Source organism: Balaenoptera borealis (assembly GCF_965194805.1).
Source record: "Balaenoptera borealis genome assembly, chromosome: 20".
In the NCBI taxonomy this organism is placed as follows: domain Eukaryota; kingdom Metazoa; phylum Chordata; class Mammalia; order Artiodactyla; family Balaenopteridae; genus Balaenoptera; species Balaenoptera borealis.
In genome coordinates, this window is record NC_138879.1 from 44,672,301 (window position 1) to 44,689,290 (window position 16,990).

Sequence of the window (16,990 nt, forward strand, 5' to 3'; positions counted from 1 at the left end):
AAAGGAAGGGGAGTGTTTATATGAGTGAGAACAGCAGATGGACCCGAGGGCTCAGTCCCACACAGGAGCCAACCTGCTGTGTTTGGGGGCTGCTGCTGCCCAGATAGGGAAGCAAGGGCAACAACTGCTCAGGTGGACGTGGCCTCTCGTTCATTCATCCAATACATATATTTTTTTTAGCATCTGCCACGTGCCAGACACTCTTCTAGGCTCCAGGGGTAGAGCAGTGGACAAGAGAGACAAGGTCCCTGCCCCATGGAGCTTACATTCTAATGGGGGAAACAAAGAAAGAAGTAGATGGACTCCATAATGTCAGGAGCTAATAAGGATTATGGAGGAAAAGAAAGAAAAGGTTAAAGGAATAAGAAAGACAGGATGGAGGTGGGTAAGGATGCCATTGTTTATGGTGTCATCAGGGAGGGCTACTCTGAAGAGGTGACAGTTGAGACCTGGATGAAGGGAAGGAGCCGGTCACGGGATGATTTGTGGCAAGAGTGTTCTGGGCAGAGGAAAAAGCAAGTGCAAAGGCCCTTAGGTGGGAACCATCTTGGTGAGTTTGAACAACAGCCAGAATTCCAGTGTGACTGGCAGAGCTGTGGAGGATAAAAGCCTGACTGGAGTGGCTGGGGGATGAGGACGTGTAATGAGGTCTTTCAATGGTTTTGCCGTAAAAGGGAAGCAGAGAAACAAGGTAGTAGCTGGGTAGGGGGAGTATTTGGTTAGCTAGCCATTTATCTCTTTGAGATGGGAATCATTACAGCTTACTGATCACTGATGGGAATGATCCAGTGGATAAGGAGGTATCAATGTTCCGGGGCAGAGGGCGGGGAGGATTTTCAGGAGTAAAGTCCTTGAAAATTGAGAGAGGACAGGATTCAGTGCTCAAGCGCAGGAACTGACCAGCCTTGGGAGGTAAGGAGTTGCCTGTTGCTAGAAGCATTCAAGTTTACACTAGCAGACTTGAGAGGGCTTGTCTCTCTATCCCCAGCACCTAGCACTGTGCCTGGCACAAACAGGGTGTTCAACGTTGTTTGATGTGTGAATAAATGAGCAATGCCGTAAGGGGAAAATCAAGCATGACATGGGCGGCTGGACCATATGACCTTCTAACCAGAAAGCCTTCAGACCCGCAAACACCAGACGTGCCTGGAAACTGTGGAGCACAGCGACGTTGATCTCAATGACAGCCCGGTCTTTCCAGAGTGAGGCCACCTTGTGTGTTTCCAGGCCCATCCTCCTGCCCACTTCCTGCAAAGGCAGAGAAATGGGGTTGAGTCAGTCTCTTGGATCCCAGCTGCAGGCCCGCACCTCCAGCCAGCCCAGCTAGACGGTCTTCGTTACCTCCAGGATGTTGTAGCGCTGGACGTCACAGAAGTCCCGGACTCCGATCTCCGTGCCCATATACCAACCGTTGAAGGGGCACCCGGGGAACTCAAGGCCACCCACCTCGAGCAGCATGTTGGCTACGGCCGGCAGGGCATACCACTTCAGCTCCAGCTCCCGGAACCACTCATACCTGGTAGGGAGGCAGAGCTGGTGGCAATGGGGCCTTCACTTTGGCCCACACTCACCCCCCCCAAAAAAAGCTTCAGAGAAAGAGTGCACCAAGAAAACTCCTTTCCAAGTGCTGATCTCTAAGTTCATCCCACCTGGAGAGGTGAATTGACGCACCACGTGTCATTCGCTAATTATACATTCATTCACGAGTTCATTCACGCAAACATATTAAGCATCAAGTATATGACAGGCCCTGTGCTAAATGCTGAGGACCCAACATAACAAGGCACTTAAGGATTCCAGTGTCAGAAAGCCTGGGTTCAAGTTCTGCCTTACTGATTACTAGCTGTGTAACCTTGGGATATTGTTTAGCCTCTTTGAGCCCTAGCATCCCCACCAACAAAATAGAGATAAGAGCATCAAACTCATGGGATTATTGTGAAAATAATAGTATCCTTTATTAGTATATTCATTCATTCCAGAAATATTTATAATTGAGCACTTACCATGAGCCAGGCACCCCACTATGTGTTGGGGATATATTGCCGAACAAGAAAGACAACATCCCTAATTCTCAAGGACCTTACAGACTATAAATAGGTAAACAAATAAATAAATAGGAAAATAAAGACAAGGTGATGTGTCAGATGGAGGGTGAGGGTGCTTACTCTAGACTGGGTGTTCAGAAGAGGCTTCTCAGAACAGGTAACATTCAGGAAATACCTCACTGACAAGAAGAAATGAAGTCTGCAAAATTCTGAAGAAAGGGCACGTCAGGCAGAGGGAAGAGCAAGTGCAAAGGCCCTGAGGTAGGAGTAAGTTCAGTATATTCAAGGGACAAAAAGAAGAGCCCAGCCTAATGCCTGCTACATAGTGAGTGTCAATGTATGCAGGTATTTTTGTAATTATTAGAGCTGCCTGGAGGAGGGGCTGAACCAGATGAGCTCTTGAAGTACTGTCATCAGTCAGGAGAGGGAAGGCTAAGAGAGTTGGCAGGAAGGTCAAAGAGGCCTGGGCTGCACAGTGTGAGAATCTCAGAGCCTTTCAAGGATTCCTTTCCTGAGGTCACTTCTTCCCAAGCTGCTAGAGCCTGGTCTGTCTAAGCCATTGCTTTCCTGTCACCATCAGCATCTCATTATAAGTCTGAGGCCCGAAATGCAAGTGCAGAGTTGCTGTACAAGGGCGACAAGGCAGGCCTTGAAAGTCGGCCCTTCTGGGTATCACCTGCTGCTGGCTGGGCTTTGGGGGAGGTGCAGGGAGGGTCCTGAGGACTGAGGTCTCATTAAGGAAAGGAGGGGGCATGCATGTGAACTCACACCCCCATCCCCCACAGCCTGCTTACTTGGGATGTTCCATGGGCACCTCAAACACAAGGTCGGGAGGGATTTCGAAGAGCTCAGGGTCCTGGCCATCAGCCTGCAGGACCAGAGGCACCACATCGAAGCGGCCGTACTTGGGCTTCCAGCCCAGGTCGATGCACAGCTGAAAACAAGACAGGCCAAGTGAGTCTGGAGATCCAAGTCCCTTGACCCCTCTGGGCTCCACTCTCACCCACCAAAGCCGGATCTAGTACCTGGGTGAACTCCACGCTGGCAGGGTCCCCTCTGATGGTGCCATCAGGCATCTGGTAGCCGGCGTACTGGATGAGCTGGGCGTTCCAGACCCGGAAGTCATGTTTCCCGTCGCTCCGTTGGGGGAACACGGTGATGGCCAACCTTCCCGAAGGTGAGGACAGTGCTGTTTACCACCCAGCTTCAGTGGCCACTCCCAGCCATCCCCAACAGGTCCCCTGCCCCCTCCTATCTTCCCACTCCCCAGCCCTCTGCACCTGAGCTAACTGAACCAAACCCCTGCAGCTCTGAGACATGCCAAGCTCTCACTGGCCTCTGTGTAACCCGTCCACTTCCTGACATACCCTCTCCTTTCTTCTTCTCCCTCCAGCTCCTACCCTTCCTTCCAGACCGGCCCAGGGACCACCCCCTCCAGGGAACCCTCCCCACCCCTCGGGCGCGGTTAGCTGCTCCAACCCTTTCCCTAGCTGCGCCACAGTTCTCTTTGCCATTGAGTTAGCTGGACACTTGTCTCGTGCAAGGCATAGGTTCATAGTGGGCTGGAGCCTCGTCTTAGGGTCCTAGTCACTTCCACCCCCATGCCTAGCCCTGTGTTGGGTCCTCATCAGGTGGGCACTGAGTGTTTGCTGAACAGAAAAATGAATGAATGAGTTGACCTTGACCTCCTTGGCTAGGGGAAGGGGAAGGTAAGGCAGGGGTGGCACTGATGGGCAGCCGCTCCCCCACCTCTAAGAAAATCACCACATTGGCTGCAAAACCAACTTCTCATCTCCTCTACAAAGTGGGGAGCCTTAACCTCGAAGAGTGGAGAAGTTGCTTCTTAAGGATCCCCCCATCACCTCCAAATGGCTACAAGTCAGAAAGAAACCAAGGAAATGGGCCACTGACGAGGCACTAAGCTCACGGAGGCCGGCTCACTGCGAGGGCTCCCTGAAGAAGCCGAATCTTTCTCCTTTCTTTCTCCCTGGTCTCTCCTGGAGCCCAGATGCCTCCCCTAAACTCATCTGCATCTCTTGGCTAAGACTTGGGGGCAGGGCGGGCCCCAGCGTAGCCTCGTAGCCTGGGGAAAAGCACACCCACCTGATGTTGCCGCTGTTGGTGGCATAACGCAGGTGTCTGCAGATGTGCTCGAACATCTCCTGGGCCGTGGAACAGCTCCGCGCGTCGAAGACCTGCACGCACACAGCCCACCCAGACCATGCGCGTCAAGGACCGTGAGGACAGAGGCCTTGGAGCTGATCTTAAAAGCTAAGTCACGGGGACTGAGGGAGTGGCCCCAAACCCCACGACCCGAATGCCTCGCCGAGGAGGGCATCCTCCTCTCTGCCCCTTCACCCTTCCTCCGCTCTCCTAGGGGAGCCCAGACGCCCTCACCTGGAAGACCCTATCAAAACCCAACCCCCAAGAAAACCTGATTCTCAAGCACCGTGAGTCAGGATTCCCACGGCCTAGTTGCTTTATACATGTTACACACGGCCTCCAGAACATTTTATTACAGCCAGAGCTGGTTCCGTTGGCATTTCTTATCTCTTTATCTGTCCAAGTACTTTCACTATTATCCAGCAATAAAACGTAAAGACAGCTTAGGAGGCTAGGATAAAGGAAATGTTTTCTAAAAGCCAAGAATTCAGTCGAGGTAAACAACCAGGGCCTCAGCAATAATGAGAGCAAGGTCGTTTGGTTTCACGTTGGCGTTTAGTCTCCAAAATTTAATGCAAGAGAGAGAGATCGGCTAGGAATCCTGGTGCTGAGATCGGATTCTAGACTCTGGGGCGGCACGGCCACACATCTCAAGCTCAAGCTCTGGGGCGGTGGGGGTGGGTGGCCATGAGCCCCCATCTCAAGCTCAGGGCTGGGGAGAGAGGACGCAGGGAGCCCCGGGCACAGCTCGGCGGGCTGCTGGGAGCCACTGCTCAGGGCCCGCCGGGCTCCCAGCTTCCTCTCCTGCTCTGTCTAAGGGAGTTCACCTGCAGGTTGGACCACTGGATCCTCCCGATGCAGCGGGGGGCGTTGCGCCAGGCCTGCTTGGTGGCGAAGATGAGCTCATCTCCCGTCAGCTGGTAGGTTCCTGTTGTTTCTATCTCCTTTGTTACCGCTTCCACCCTGGCCAGATGTTCCTCTATTTTTGCCCTGGGGGACGGGAAGACATCAGGAAGATCAACAATGAGATGGCCTTAAATGGAGATGATTCAATCCACAGAAGCAGGAACTGAACTAGGACACCAGGAGGGCAAGATGTCTCTCAGGGAGACCGTCCCCTCCAGAGCCAGCTTCATGGGCATGTGACCAGGGCCCTGAGCTCAGAAGGGCTCCATGCTGGGTTTAATGCTCTGCTGTCTTGAATTCTTAATCATCTGTGAACAGGAAGCCATGTTTTTATTTTCACACTGGCTCCTGCACGTTACATAGCGGGTCCTGGTCCCACCAGCACCCTTGTCGTTTCCAGGAGCTTTTTCTCGAATCATATTCATCTCAGCACGGAGTGCAGCGCTTCTCAGACACTTGGAGGAGCGTCCAGCAAGCCGCAGCCCCATCTTGCCTCTCAGCCAGGGGAGCACCCGTCCACCTTCCCTTGGTTAAGAGATGAATCAGTCCCCCCCACAGCAGATCCTGTGTACTGAGTACTCATTGTGAGCCAGGTACTGGGCGAAGCCACCCACAGTCAGGGTCCCTCTGAGTCTGTGAGGGAGGCATTTTTGTGTCTTTTTTTATAGTCGGTGTATCCACAAGGTTAAGTACTGGCCCAGGAACAGAAGTGTGGTAAAGAACAAACTCAGGACTCAGACTCAGGTTCCCTGATGCCAAGCCCAGGCTCTTAACCTTCTACCTTCCACCCTGGGTGGGAGGGATTGCAAGCCCAGAGATGTGCAGGGCCTGCCCACGCTTCCCTGGTCAGGCCCAGATGGGGACCTGCTCTCAGGACTCAGCCTGCGGGGCCCCAGGGCCGCTCAAGGAGGAGCCCTCCACAGTGTGGTCCAACGTCACAGGCTCTCTACAGCGAGCTTTCTCAACCCCCGCGCCGCTCGGCCAGCTGTCCCATGTGAGATTTCCAAACTGGCTTCTCCCCTCCCCTTCCAGGCTTCAAAAATGTCCCACAGCCAGGAAGGTTTTGAAACACACACACACACACACACACACACACACACACACACACACACACACACACACACAGAGCAACCTTGAGATTTCCAATCAGCACCAAAGACATTTCAAGTTGCAACAAACAAAACTATTTAAGGAATGAACTCCTGATTAAGGAGAGTGGACAACTCAAGACAAAATGGCCTTTCTGTGGATGAAGAGTGTCTTGACAACTCTTCCCTGATTAAAGAAAGAAAGCTCAAAGACAAAACACTCGGTGCTATTTATCTTCAAGGACACTCCTGGCATAAAGACCTGCTGGGTGAGGTTGAGGCTGCCCCACCATCGGCAGCCCTCCTTCCCCAAACAAAGCTTCTAGCAGCATTCCCTGCTCTGCATCTGAGCATGAAAACAGTAGCGACCACCAGAACACAGATGCTTCCAACATACTTGGTAGTGTTAACATGGGACTACGTAAGAAAAGATTATTTTACGTTCTCACCCAATTCCTTTAGCGTTTTACATTTTACCACTGTTTTCAAATAGTCACATTTCTGAGGCACTAAAATGTTATGATGCCTATTAGTTCTGAAAAGAGGGAGTGGCTTTTGGCATCGGTGAACTGGCTTTGGACAGAACATTCAGCAAGTTACAATTTCTAACTATACAATCCTTCACTCACAAAAGACTGAACCGGCCCAGCTGTCCGTGCCTTTGGCTGCTAGTGTAATTGTGGGGATGGGCTGCCATCTGTCACTCACACCCCCAGGACCACTTGGGGGGTCCAAGCCATGGATTTGTGACTGTGAAAAGTGGAACTTTTTCCCTCTGTGAAAAGTAAATGGGTTTTGAACAGCCAGCAAGAGCAGCCCTGTAGCTTCCTGGGGCTAACACCCACCCAGTTGCCTTCCAAACAGCAGCAGGAACCCCCAGGTCCAGCAGGGAGTCAGAACCTTCAAAGTCAAAGAGCTGGATGCTAGAACATTGAGGTTTAAAGCAGGGGCTCTGCGCCAAACTGCTTGGGCTCAAATCCCAGCTCTGGGACTTCAGAACGTGTGACTTTGAGCAAGTTACATCTCCTCCACAGGCTTTGGTTTCCTCGTCTGTACAGTGTGGGGAGGATAATAATGGTACCAGTCCCATAGAGTCATGGCGAGCCTTACATAAGGCAGAGCCCAGAACATACCTAGCGCTCAGTAAAGGTCAGCTTCAATATAGTGGTCCAGTGAAGCCCATCAAGAAAATTCCTTGACCCTGAAAAGCTCGTAAGTCAACAACCGAGTTGAAAGCCTAAGGACCTTGGACCTCCTAGTGACAAAGCACTTCTGCAGAGGTTCTATTTATACAGCACACAGAGCAGCAAACCCCTGACAGGGTTCTCAGTCCCGTCGTACATTAGAATTGCCTTGGGAGCTTTTAAAGAACATGAGTATCCGCTCCCTCCACACTTCCCGAGAAGCTGATGCCCCCAGCCCAGGGGACCCTGGCACCAGTATTTTGCAAAGCCCTTAACAGCGACCACTGTGCAGCCAGGGTAGAGGATCACAGCCCCAGAAGTTAAGGGTCTCCTTCATAGACTCAAGGCCCCTTCCAGCTCAGACACTGCAGGTCAGAGCAGAGGGGACGTGGCATCACCAGGAGCCACTCTTTCTGCCATGGGGAGGGGGTGTCCCAGGTTACTTCTGTGGTTCACTTCGTGCAGTAAAGTGCCACGTGGGGCTGCACCATAAAAGCCAGACTCCCCTCCCAGCCCATAAAACAGCAAATCCATTCCCTTGGCCATTCTATCTTACAATCCCTTTGGGCATTTTTATTTTAAAGATATAAAAGGACCTAAATTAATAGCCATATATTTTATGAAACTCAGCAATATAGATCCCCACAGAGTACAGTGCAAAGAGATCTCTCCAAGTCAGGTGGCCTGAATTCTAGCTGGGACTGAACTCTAGCTGTCGCTGGGCTTCCCGGCTCACACTTGGAGGTGGAGGGCTTGGCTAGGTGGTCTCTGAGGTTCTTTCTATCTCAAACATTTCATAGTAAAAGGTTTTGTATATCAACTCATTACTTTGTGCCAGGACGCTGTTCTAAATTTGTTTAATCCTCGCAACAATCTTATGAGCCAGGTTTTATCATGACCCTGCTTTGACCTGTGAGGAAGTTGAGGCACACAGAGGGTAAATAGATTTCCCAAGGATACAGGACCAGTTACTGGTGGAACAGGATTCAAACTCAAATGTTTAGTTACCCGACCCGCACTTTCAACCATTACTGCCATGCCTCTTTGTCTTATGGTTTTGAGAACCTATCCAGGGTCTTTTCCCTGAAAAACTATGTTTTAGCCCTCGGTCCATTGCAAACCTGGGAAGGAAAGGGGTCTGGGGTCCGAGGGAAAGGGCAGGAGACAGGAGAGCTCAGGGGATGGGGAGGCAGCGATGCTGCAGGAAGCAAGACTTACTCTTTGAAGGAGCCGTAATACTGGTTGACAAATTCAATAGCTTGAGGTAGAAGCTCTTCTGGGAGGGTAGGCTTGTCCCTGGGTCCTATGGTCAAACTTTTGGGGTTCACGATGGCTCCCAGGCAAGACCTGGACTTGCAAGCGAAATCCTGGAAAGAGAGGTGGCGGTGAGGCTGGCTGCCTGGCCCCTCAGCGCAGGCGTTGATGGCCATCCTCCTCCAGGGCCAGCTGCCCTGGCCACCTCCTTCCACTCTGGCTGCTCCAGCTCCCTGCCACCCCTCTCCACCTCTGTGGCACCTCCTCCTTGGGGTCCACCAGGCCTTCCCCCGACTCATATCTCCTCTCCTCTACTGGCTGAACCCCAGTGGCTATGGGTTGGGGCTGCTCCCACCACCCTGGGCTCAGTCTCTGGCCCTGCCCCCCAGCCAGCCCCAGACCCAGAGCAAAGTCAGCAGCTCGATCCCTGGGAAGATCTCAACTACCTTCTCATTTAAAGAGGCTGATATGACTCCTGGGGACAAACTATTGCTGTTCAGCCAAAATGAATTGAGAAGGTGCAAATCCCAAAGTCAGGGGATGGCACAGAAAAAATACTGAAAGAAAATACACCCAAAGGTTAACAGTGGTCATTTCTGGAAGGTGTGGGAAATGACCCTGCTTTCATGGCCTTGAAATTTTCAATTCTTTCCCACTTTACAATCACAGAATACATTCTAAAGTTAGAATAAGAAACTTAAAAGATAATAAGGAGCTTTAAAGGACACTTAGTCCAACTACTCACTGGATGCTTGAACCCCTTTCCAACCTCCCTATCAAATAGCACTTGAATCCTTCTAGTGATAGGGAGCTCACTACGGGACTGGACTGGATAGTTCAGTCCAGCTTTGGACAGTTCTGTTAGAAAATTCTCCCGAATGCAATGCTAAAATCTGTCTCTCTGAGAAAGAATTAATTTGTTCCTGTAATTGTTTATCTCACCTTCTGGATTATCCATCATCCATTGGGGAGTTAACAGGGAGTCAGCATCATATACTTCCTACTGTAATTTGTGAGAAACAAGCGTCTCTGTTCCCAGTACCCTTTGCCCAAGCTGATGCCTGTCTGGTTTGCCCAAGGGGACATCTGTTTGATCCATTAAGGGCCTTGATGGCTTCGCTGACTTGGGACGAAAGTGGTTCTCCCAGAAGCCCCAGACTTCTCACCCTTTTGGCCTTGTGGTGAAGTGTGTCTTGGAAAGTCATCCCACTGCCCCAGTTTTTGATCCTCACATGCCGTGGGCAGGCCGATGGGGGTGCAGCCGGCTTGACCAGGGATTCTGGAGACTGCTAAGAGGGAGCAAAAAAACCAGGGATTTCCAAATGCCTCCAACCCCAGGACTCCATGGGTCTCTCCCAGGCCCTAGGCCCTGCTTGGGCTCTGGGTGGGTGAGGAGCTGTGGGTGGGTACACAGGTCCCGGTGTTGGTCCACATCCCTCCTCCCTTTCCGGCAGCCTGGCCACCTGGGCCAGCGCCTGCTAAGAGCTCCAGGTGCCTGGGCCACTGGCCAGGCTTCTCTCCTCATCCAAGAGCCTGCCAAATGCTCCCTCAGGGGAACCGCAACATGAGGGACTAAGGTTAGAAGTGACAGAGATTACTGTCACAGCCACTACTCCTGAGAACAGAAATCAGGACAGGGAGAACGTATCACTGCCTTCCATGAAGGCATTTAAGAATATGAAAGCCGGTTCTCTGCCCACCTCTCTGGAACACTAAGGGCCAAAGCACTTAGGGAAGGTGGAACCAGTGGGCTAGGGGCTGGGGCTGGGGCTGGGGCTGGAGGCTCAGCTGCTGAGTTCGGGATTATTTCTGAGCATCTTACTCTGGCTCCATGAGTAGTCTGCCCTCCCCCAGGCCTGCCAGCCCACACAGGCAAGTCACCCAGGTGCCTGCGCACCTGGGGGGCCACCACTCCCGATCACCATGGTTCATCCCGCTCTCCCAAAGCTCTTCCTTGTCCCCACCTGTGTCCCCGGGTCTCTACTCCCTGCCCCAGACCCCAGCTTCCACCAGGCTGCTGTGCCTGGGCGAGCGGGGAAGGGGCTTCCCACATCCGAGTGACTCACTGACCTTTGCTGTCCCCGTGAGGGGCTGGGAAGACTCATTCCGGTGCTTGCCAAGGCTGTGACATTTGGGGTCATCCTGTGTCACTGGACTGCAAAAGGAAACAGCTATCATGAGACGGAGTATCTGAAGGCAGAGAGGGATCTCAGCGTTCCCTCTGCCAGCCCCTCATTGAGGGAGGGGGGGGTGAGGTCTAGAGGGTGGGAGTGAACGTCAGCGTTTCCAGTCAACGTGGTGAGGGAGGCAGCTGGCCCATCCAGTCTCTGCACCATCACCACCCTCCCTCCTCCTCTTCTTCCCTTGCCTGCCCCCTACAAAGCCAAAAAGTCACGAGGGGAGCCGAACCAAAGTGAACGGCCCAAAGGGTGACCCACAGAAGCTCTGCGAAGATGCCCCCTTCCAAAGCCGAGTACAAACATGGTATAAGGCTGAGCTGGCAGAGGATGGCTCCTTCAACCCTGTCCTCGCAGGCCAGCAGTACTGTCCACCAGCCACTCCCTCTTTGGGACTTAACGCTTTTTTATTTAAAGCACTTGATTTATCTTGGTTTATCTATTTATTCTAAATTTTTATTATGGAAAATGTTAAACATACACAATTAGAGAGAAGAGTGTAATAAACCCCCATGAGCCTTTCACCCAGATTCAACCCAATTGAACAATTATCAACCCACCGTCAATTTTATTTCAACGTTACTCTCCCAGCCCGCACTCTCATTTTAAAGCAAGTCTGAGACCTCACGTCATGCCTAAATATCTCAGTATTTCTGGAAGAGAAGAACGTTTTTTAAAAATATATTGGTCTATTTGCTTCACAACAACAGATTTAAAAGAATCCAGCCTATCCTTTGAAGAAGAAGAAGCCCTAATAGTCTGAAGTCATTCAGAAACCATTGGTTCTGGTTTGGGATTTCAGGTTCGCTCTCCCAGTAAATGCTACGGAGAACGGAAGACACGTGAGCATCCATCCAAGAGTCACACCCCACACGTGCCTCCTCCTGGGGCATCTCAGTAAGAAAGCATCCTGTGTCCCATGTTCTTTGCAGTATTTTCTGGGGTGTATACACATCCAAAGGGAAAGGCAGTTAGAGAGTACTACAAAGGTCGCTCATTTTCCACCTTACACACACCTGTGATGTCGGAAAATAACAAATGAGTGTGTGTTGCTTTTGTTATTGGAAAAAGTAATGACCATTTATATTCGCATTATATAATAAACTACATACATTATATAGTTGCATTATATGATTTATAACTATAAAGAGATAGTGTCCCTTTAAGAGAAAGTAACTATGTATCAGAAAGTAACTTCTATCTGAATCAAGTGATTCAGTGGCCCTGTAAAGCACCCTCCATGGGACTGGCCATCATCACCCAACTGGTCTGGTCTGGTGTGCCCCACCAGAAAAAAGCCAATATAGGGTCATCTGGACATTCAGAACAGGTAAGCCATGGCTGAGCAGTCATCATGGGGCTGCCTAAAGGGGAAGATGCTTTGAGGCTGGGGTCCTCAGGGAGGCAATGCTCTACTGCCCTTCTCAAGCTTTTACCATCACCCCTCACCCCCAAGCCCCACCATTCTTATTCATGTTTCCTCTCATTTACTTCTGGCCATAGAACTGGAGAATTTGAGAAGCTTACCAGTCCACAGTAACTTTTAGATTGAGAAACAATGTCTTTGTTCACTTAGCATAACTACTGCTCCCAGATATTAAAAAGCTACCTAAAAATCCACTCTACAGACGGACCATAGTGAGCCTGGCCCCACCGCTTAGGGCTGGATATTTAGATTGTGTCCAGTTTCTCCACTATTATAAATAATGCCTCAAACCGTATACGTGGTCTGATGCCGGCTCTGTGCGTGTGTGTGTGTGTGTGTGTGTGTGTGTGTACAAAAGCATAGAAAAACACCTAGGGGAAATGCTAGCAGATATTAACAGTGACTAGCATTAATTGATAAGATCACAGATGTTTTGAATTTTCTTTATCCTTGTCTGCATTTTCCAACTTTTTTTCAGTGACCATGAATTCCTTTCATAATTGGGAAATATTTTTAAATTTGAAAAAAATGAATAGAAAGCTATGCACACAGTCCTCTCTCCCCTAGTGATTTCTTTGGGTTAGCTGCTGGAAGATAGGGTGCCCAGAAGCCTGGTGAGCATATTAAGGTTCTGGATACTTATTGCCAAATTATTGCGTCATCCATCCAGACACGTGCAATTTGGCTAAACCCACAGTTGTGCTTGGTCCTGCTTGGTCCTTCACGGCAACAGGGACCCTTAAGGACCTGCCATCAAAAGGAGAGCTGGAGCGTGGCTCTTGCTCAGACCCAGCACTGTCCACAAGCGCTTGAGGGAGAGGACGCTGAGGTCAGCGCTGCAGTCCGCGGCTCGTCCGGGGACTGATTCCCCCGCTGTTCCCACTCCTGCACATGCTCCCACCTCTCCATACACCAAGGGTCGGGGGGCAGGGAGGCGCTCTGGAAAATGGATCTTATTTGTAAAACAAGAACCTCTTTGCTCTCTTAACCCTATCTATCCTAAAGGGTGTTGCAGCCCCAGGGCTGAAAAATCCAGAAAGCTCCCAAGTGCTGAAACATCCACAGTTCCTACTCCAGCCCGTACAGACGCCTCTTAGGGGTGCCTGTGGGGCTTCTCTGGGTCTTTGTGGCTACTGAGTTGCAACCCCTAAAGCGTTCTAAACCAGGAAAACCCTTTAAGTAAATCCTCATCGGAATCCTACAGAGCGAACATTCCAATCCTCATATTTTCCCCGGAAACCCGAGGCTCAGAGAGGGGCAGTGCGCGCCGGTGTTCGAGTCGGGGCCCCGCGCGGTGCCGCCCGCCTCCCTCCCAGGGCGGATCCCGGCCGGGCGCAGTACCTGGCTCGGCGGGGGCCGCAGGCTGGCTGCGGCCGGAGGATCCTGCGAAGGAGCCGGCAGAGTCGGGGCCGGGCAGCCTCGCACGCCGCGCCCAGCCCCTCGCGCATGGCCCCGGCGTGGGCGCAGCTCGGAGGGCGCCCTGCGCCCTGCCGCGCGGCCCCTTTATCGCCGCCGGACCAAGCAGCCCCCTCCCCGGGGCGGAGCGAGCCGGAGAAGCGGCTTCACCCGTAGCCTGGACCCGGGCCAGAGCGTCCGCTCCGCAGGCGGCCGCCGCGTCCCGCGCCTCCGCTCCAGCTGGCGTCCGCAGGGAAGTCTGCCTTCTGGATGCCACTGGACTTTCTCTGGGCTGAGACCCAGGGGCAGGTATGGCCGGCCTTGGGTTTGTTATTCCCCATGAAAAAACAGTAATGATCATAATAATAACTCCCACTGTACAGTGCTTTATAGTTTACGAAGCAAGCTTTCCTGTCATTTCATCTATCCCTTACTAAATCCAGTCAAGAAGGCACTTCTATATTGTTATTCCCACTTGACCAAGAAGGAAGCCAGACAGAGGTCCAGAGAAGTCAAGGATCTTGCTTAAGACCACACAGCAGCCCCAGGGCCACAGCCCAAGCTCTCTCACCTTACAGGGATGCCCTAGGAAGTGCTATTTCTTTCCTGCATGTTCAGTGCAATTCCAGGAAAGAAGCCCCAAAGAAGGTCACAGCTGGGGGGGTGACTTTCAGTGGGAGACCGGGTGGCTGGGCAGTTGGACCAGGAGCCCCCTCAGGTCCCTTCAGGCTCCTGGTCCTTACTACTTGGAAGGCACAGGGCCACTGACCTTGCTCCATCTGTACGTTGCTTCTTACACTGGGAGCAGGATAACTCCCAGGGTCCAGACCGGGACAGGGCAGCAGCCCTGACCCCAGAGTACAAGGAGCCCTCCTGCACATCCTCCAGCATATTTAATCCTAAACCCAAATTAACGTGGAATGAAAGAGGGTACATATTTATTCTGAGCCAACTGCAACCCAGCTTGACTTTGTCCCAAATTCCATTTACCTTCACCTAGCTGTTCCCAACATTTGCCTTTGTCTCTAAAACACAGACACGTGCCCCATGTTCACTTCCTAATCATTTGTTTACACAAAATATGGAACCATTACTCCCATCTAAAGTTCTTGGTCTTGTTACACCTGAACGGATTTTAAAATTACTTTTCAAGATCAAAACATATTAATTGGCTCCCGCTGCTTTCAGGATAAAATCCCCTTTGTGCTGCTGCTTCCTCTTCCAGTAACATCCTCCCCCGCCCCCATCCCACTGTGGGTGCAGTCCAGCTGGGCCTACCTCCTTGCTAAAGCCCTCTCCCCACCCCCGCTCCCCCCCCTACACACACTACAGCCAGGCCAGGCCCCCTCCAGTATCCCCAGAATAGATCCCAGTGCCCCCGAATTCTCCTGTAACCTCCTGTCTACCTCTCTGTCCCACCCCACCCTCACCCAATTTATAAGGCTCTTTAACATCCCGATTTCTGTGTATTCCTCCCCAAACTAGTGAGGAAGGTATCGTTTCCCCATTCCCTCCCTGACAGAGGGACCTGGGTCTCTTTTCTCTGTGCCTTTCTCAGCCCAGCACACAGCAGGCCCTCAGAGAGAGTCCACAGAGTGGAGAGGTTATGAGTTTAGACTTGGTTCAAACCTCAGCTCTACCACTTTCCAGATGTCAACCTCGAGTAAGTCACTCAACCTTGTAAAATAAGGCTAATAACAGTTCCTGCCTCATTACTGACACAGTAATAAGAACTTTATAAACATTATCTGTTCCTTTTAGCTGCTTTTTATGCAATGAATAAGTGAATCAATTTATTATTTACTTAATTGATAAACAGAAGGGCTTCACCGACAGCCCCATGACCCCCAGCACAGTGCCAGAGGAGTGGCCCTCAGCAAATCATTGTTAATGGGCTGGAACATGCCTAGGACTAAAAGCAGGGCAGCCAGTATAGTGGTCATCAGTCAGGCTGCCCGGGTTTGACTCCTGGCTCTGTCATTTGCTAACTGTGAGATCTCAAAAATTACTTAAACTTTCTAGCCTTCAGCATCCTCATTGCTACAGTAGGAGGATAACAAAAGTTCCTTCCTCACTGATTGTTGGGAGGACTGTTAAATAAATTGATGTGTGATATTTTCTCTCAGTCACCTCGAATATCTGATTTGAGCACTTCTGCCAGCCCAGCCCAGCTTAAAAATCTGGGGTAAGTCAGCTAGTTTGCCTCAGGTGAACCTACAGCTCAGGTGTCCTGAATGGTCCCAAAACACAAGACAGTGCTAGCAGAGGGTCTAGAATTCAAGGCTGAAGGCTGTAGGCCACCCTGTAAGGGTTAGGGGAGGAGGGGGATTCAGGATGATCTTGAAAGGTAGGGGATGGATTGGGTCTGGATGAATCAAAGGAGGACTGGGCCGTGTACAGACACTGGGAAACAGAGGAAGGCTGGGCTGGGCAGGTGGGATGGACCTTCTGTCTGGGAAGGGTGATCATACAGAACCCTGCAGTCAGTCAAGCCTCAGTGTGGTGACAGGCAATGGGGAGCCACTGCAGACTCTAGAGCAGGAGCATGACCTGCTAGAAGTCAAGTTGGGGTGAGAGAGGTCAGAACCAGCGTGGGGGCTGCAGCTGGGGGAGGTCAGTCGGCCGGGGCTGCAGTCATGAGGTGAAGAGAAGGAAGGGATGACCAAGAAGAGTCAAAGCAGATTCCTGGGGTTCAGGCCCTCCAGAGACCCCAGGAGGAGCGATGAAACTGCTGTCAGTCTGCAGCATTTGAGTCTGCAGTGCCGGGAGGGCATCTAGAGGCCATCCAACCCTGTGTTCTCATCTCTTGGTCTCTTGGCCACCTTGGCCACCACAGCCCAGACCGCCTGGTTTCAAACGTTCTCTCCTCTAGTTCAACCCACACGCTATACCTGGACAATCTTGCTCAAGAATCTACAACGGCTCCCCGTGGCCAAGCAGAGAAAATCCAAATCCCCTGCTTTGCATTCAAGCCCCTACTTCTCCTACAAAGTGCAAGGGGGTGGAAGAAATTCCAACTCTGTAGTTACCAGTCAGGTGACTTTGGGGGAAGTCACACCACTCTTACTTAAAGCTTCTGTTTCCTTAACTGTAAAATGAGACAATAACTTGTGCTTCACAGAGCCCCAGTGAAGGTCAGTTGAGCAGTAAAACCTGTGAAGTGCCCTAGATGGCCCTGGCCCAGAGTGAGTGTTTGGTTACAATAAACCTTGCGTTTATTGAGCACCTGCTCTGTATGGGCACACTGCTAATTGCTCTACATGCCCACTCTCATTTCATCCTCAAAATGCTACAGGATGGGTCGCATTGGTTCCCCAGACCGCAGATGAGAACATCTGAGGCTCAGAGAGGT

General features: G+C 51.4%; 1 protein-coding gene across 3 annotated transcripts in view; it reads right to left on the bottom strand.

The window, feature by feature from the left end:
* NOS2 (nitric oxide synthase 2) overlaps positions 1 to 16,990 on the bottom strand; it is a 40,317-nt gene that overhangs the window by 18,204 nt on the left and 5,123 nt on the right. The window contains exons 1-10 of one of the 3 annotated variants that reach the window (XM_082371279.1): positions 13,585 to 13,751; positions 10,711 to 10,795; positions 9,807 to 9,929; positions 8,605 to 8,753; positions 5,036 to 5,198; positions 4,149 to 4,240; positions 3,071 to 3,212; positions 2,840 to 2,979; positions 1,342 to 1,516; positions 1,147 to 1,248 (exon numbers count right to left, since the gene is read on the bottom strand). In XM_082371279.1, coding sequence (XP_082227405.1) covers positions 1,147 to 1,248; positions 1,342 to 1,516; positions 2,840 to 2,979; positions 3,071 to 3,212; positions 4,149 to 4,240; positions 5,036 to 5,198; positions 8,605 to 8,753; positions 9,807 to 9,929; positions 10,711 to 10,795; positions 13,585 to 13,691 — 1,278 coding nt within the window. In that variant the 5' untranslated portion in view covers positions 13,692 to 13,751. Of the gene's footprint in view, positions 1 to 1,146; positions 1,249 to 1,341; positions 1,517 to 2,839; positions 2,980 to 3,070; positions 3,213 to 4,148; positions 4,241 to 5,035; positions 5,199 to 8,604; positions 8,754 to 9,806; positions 9,930 to 10,710; positions 10,796 to 13,584; positions 13,752 to 16,990 lie in introns of those variants that run through there. The other 2 variants (XM_082371280.1, XM_082371278.1) reach the window with 2 other exon arrangements.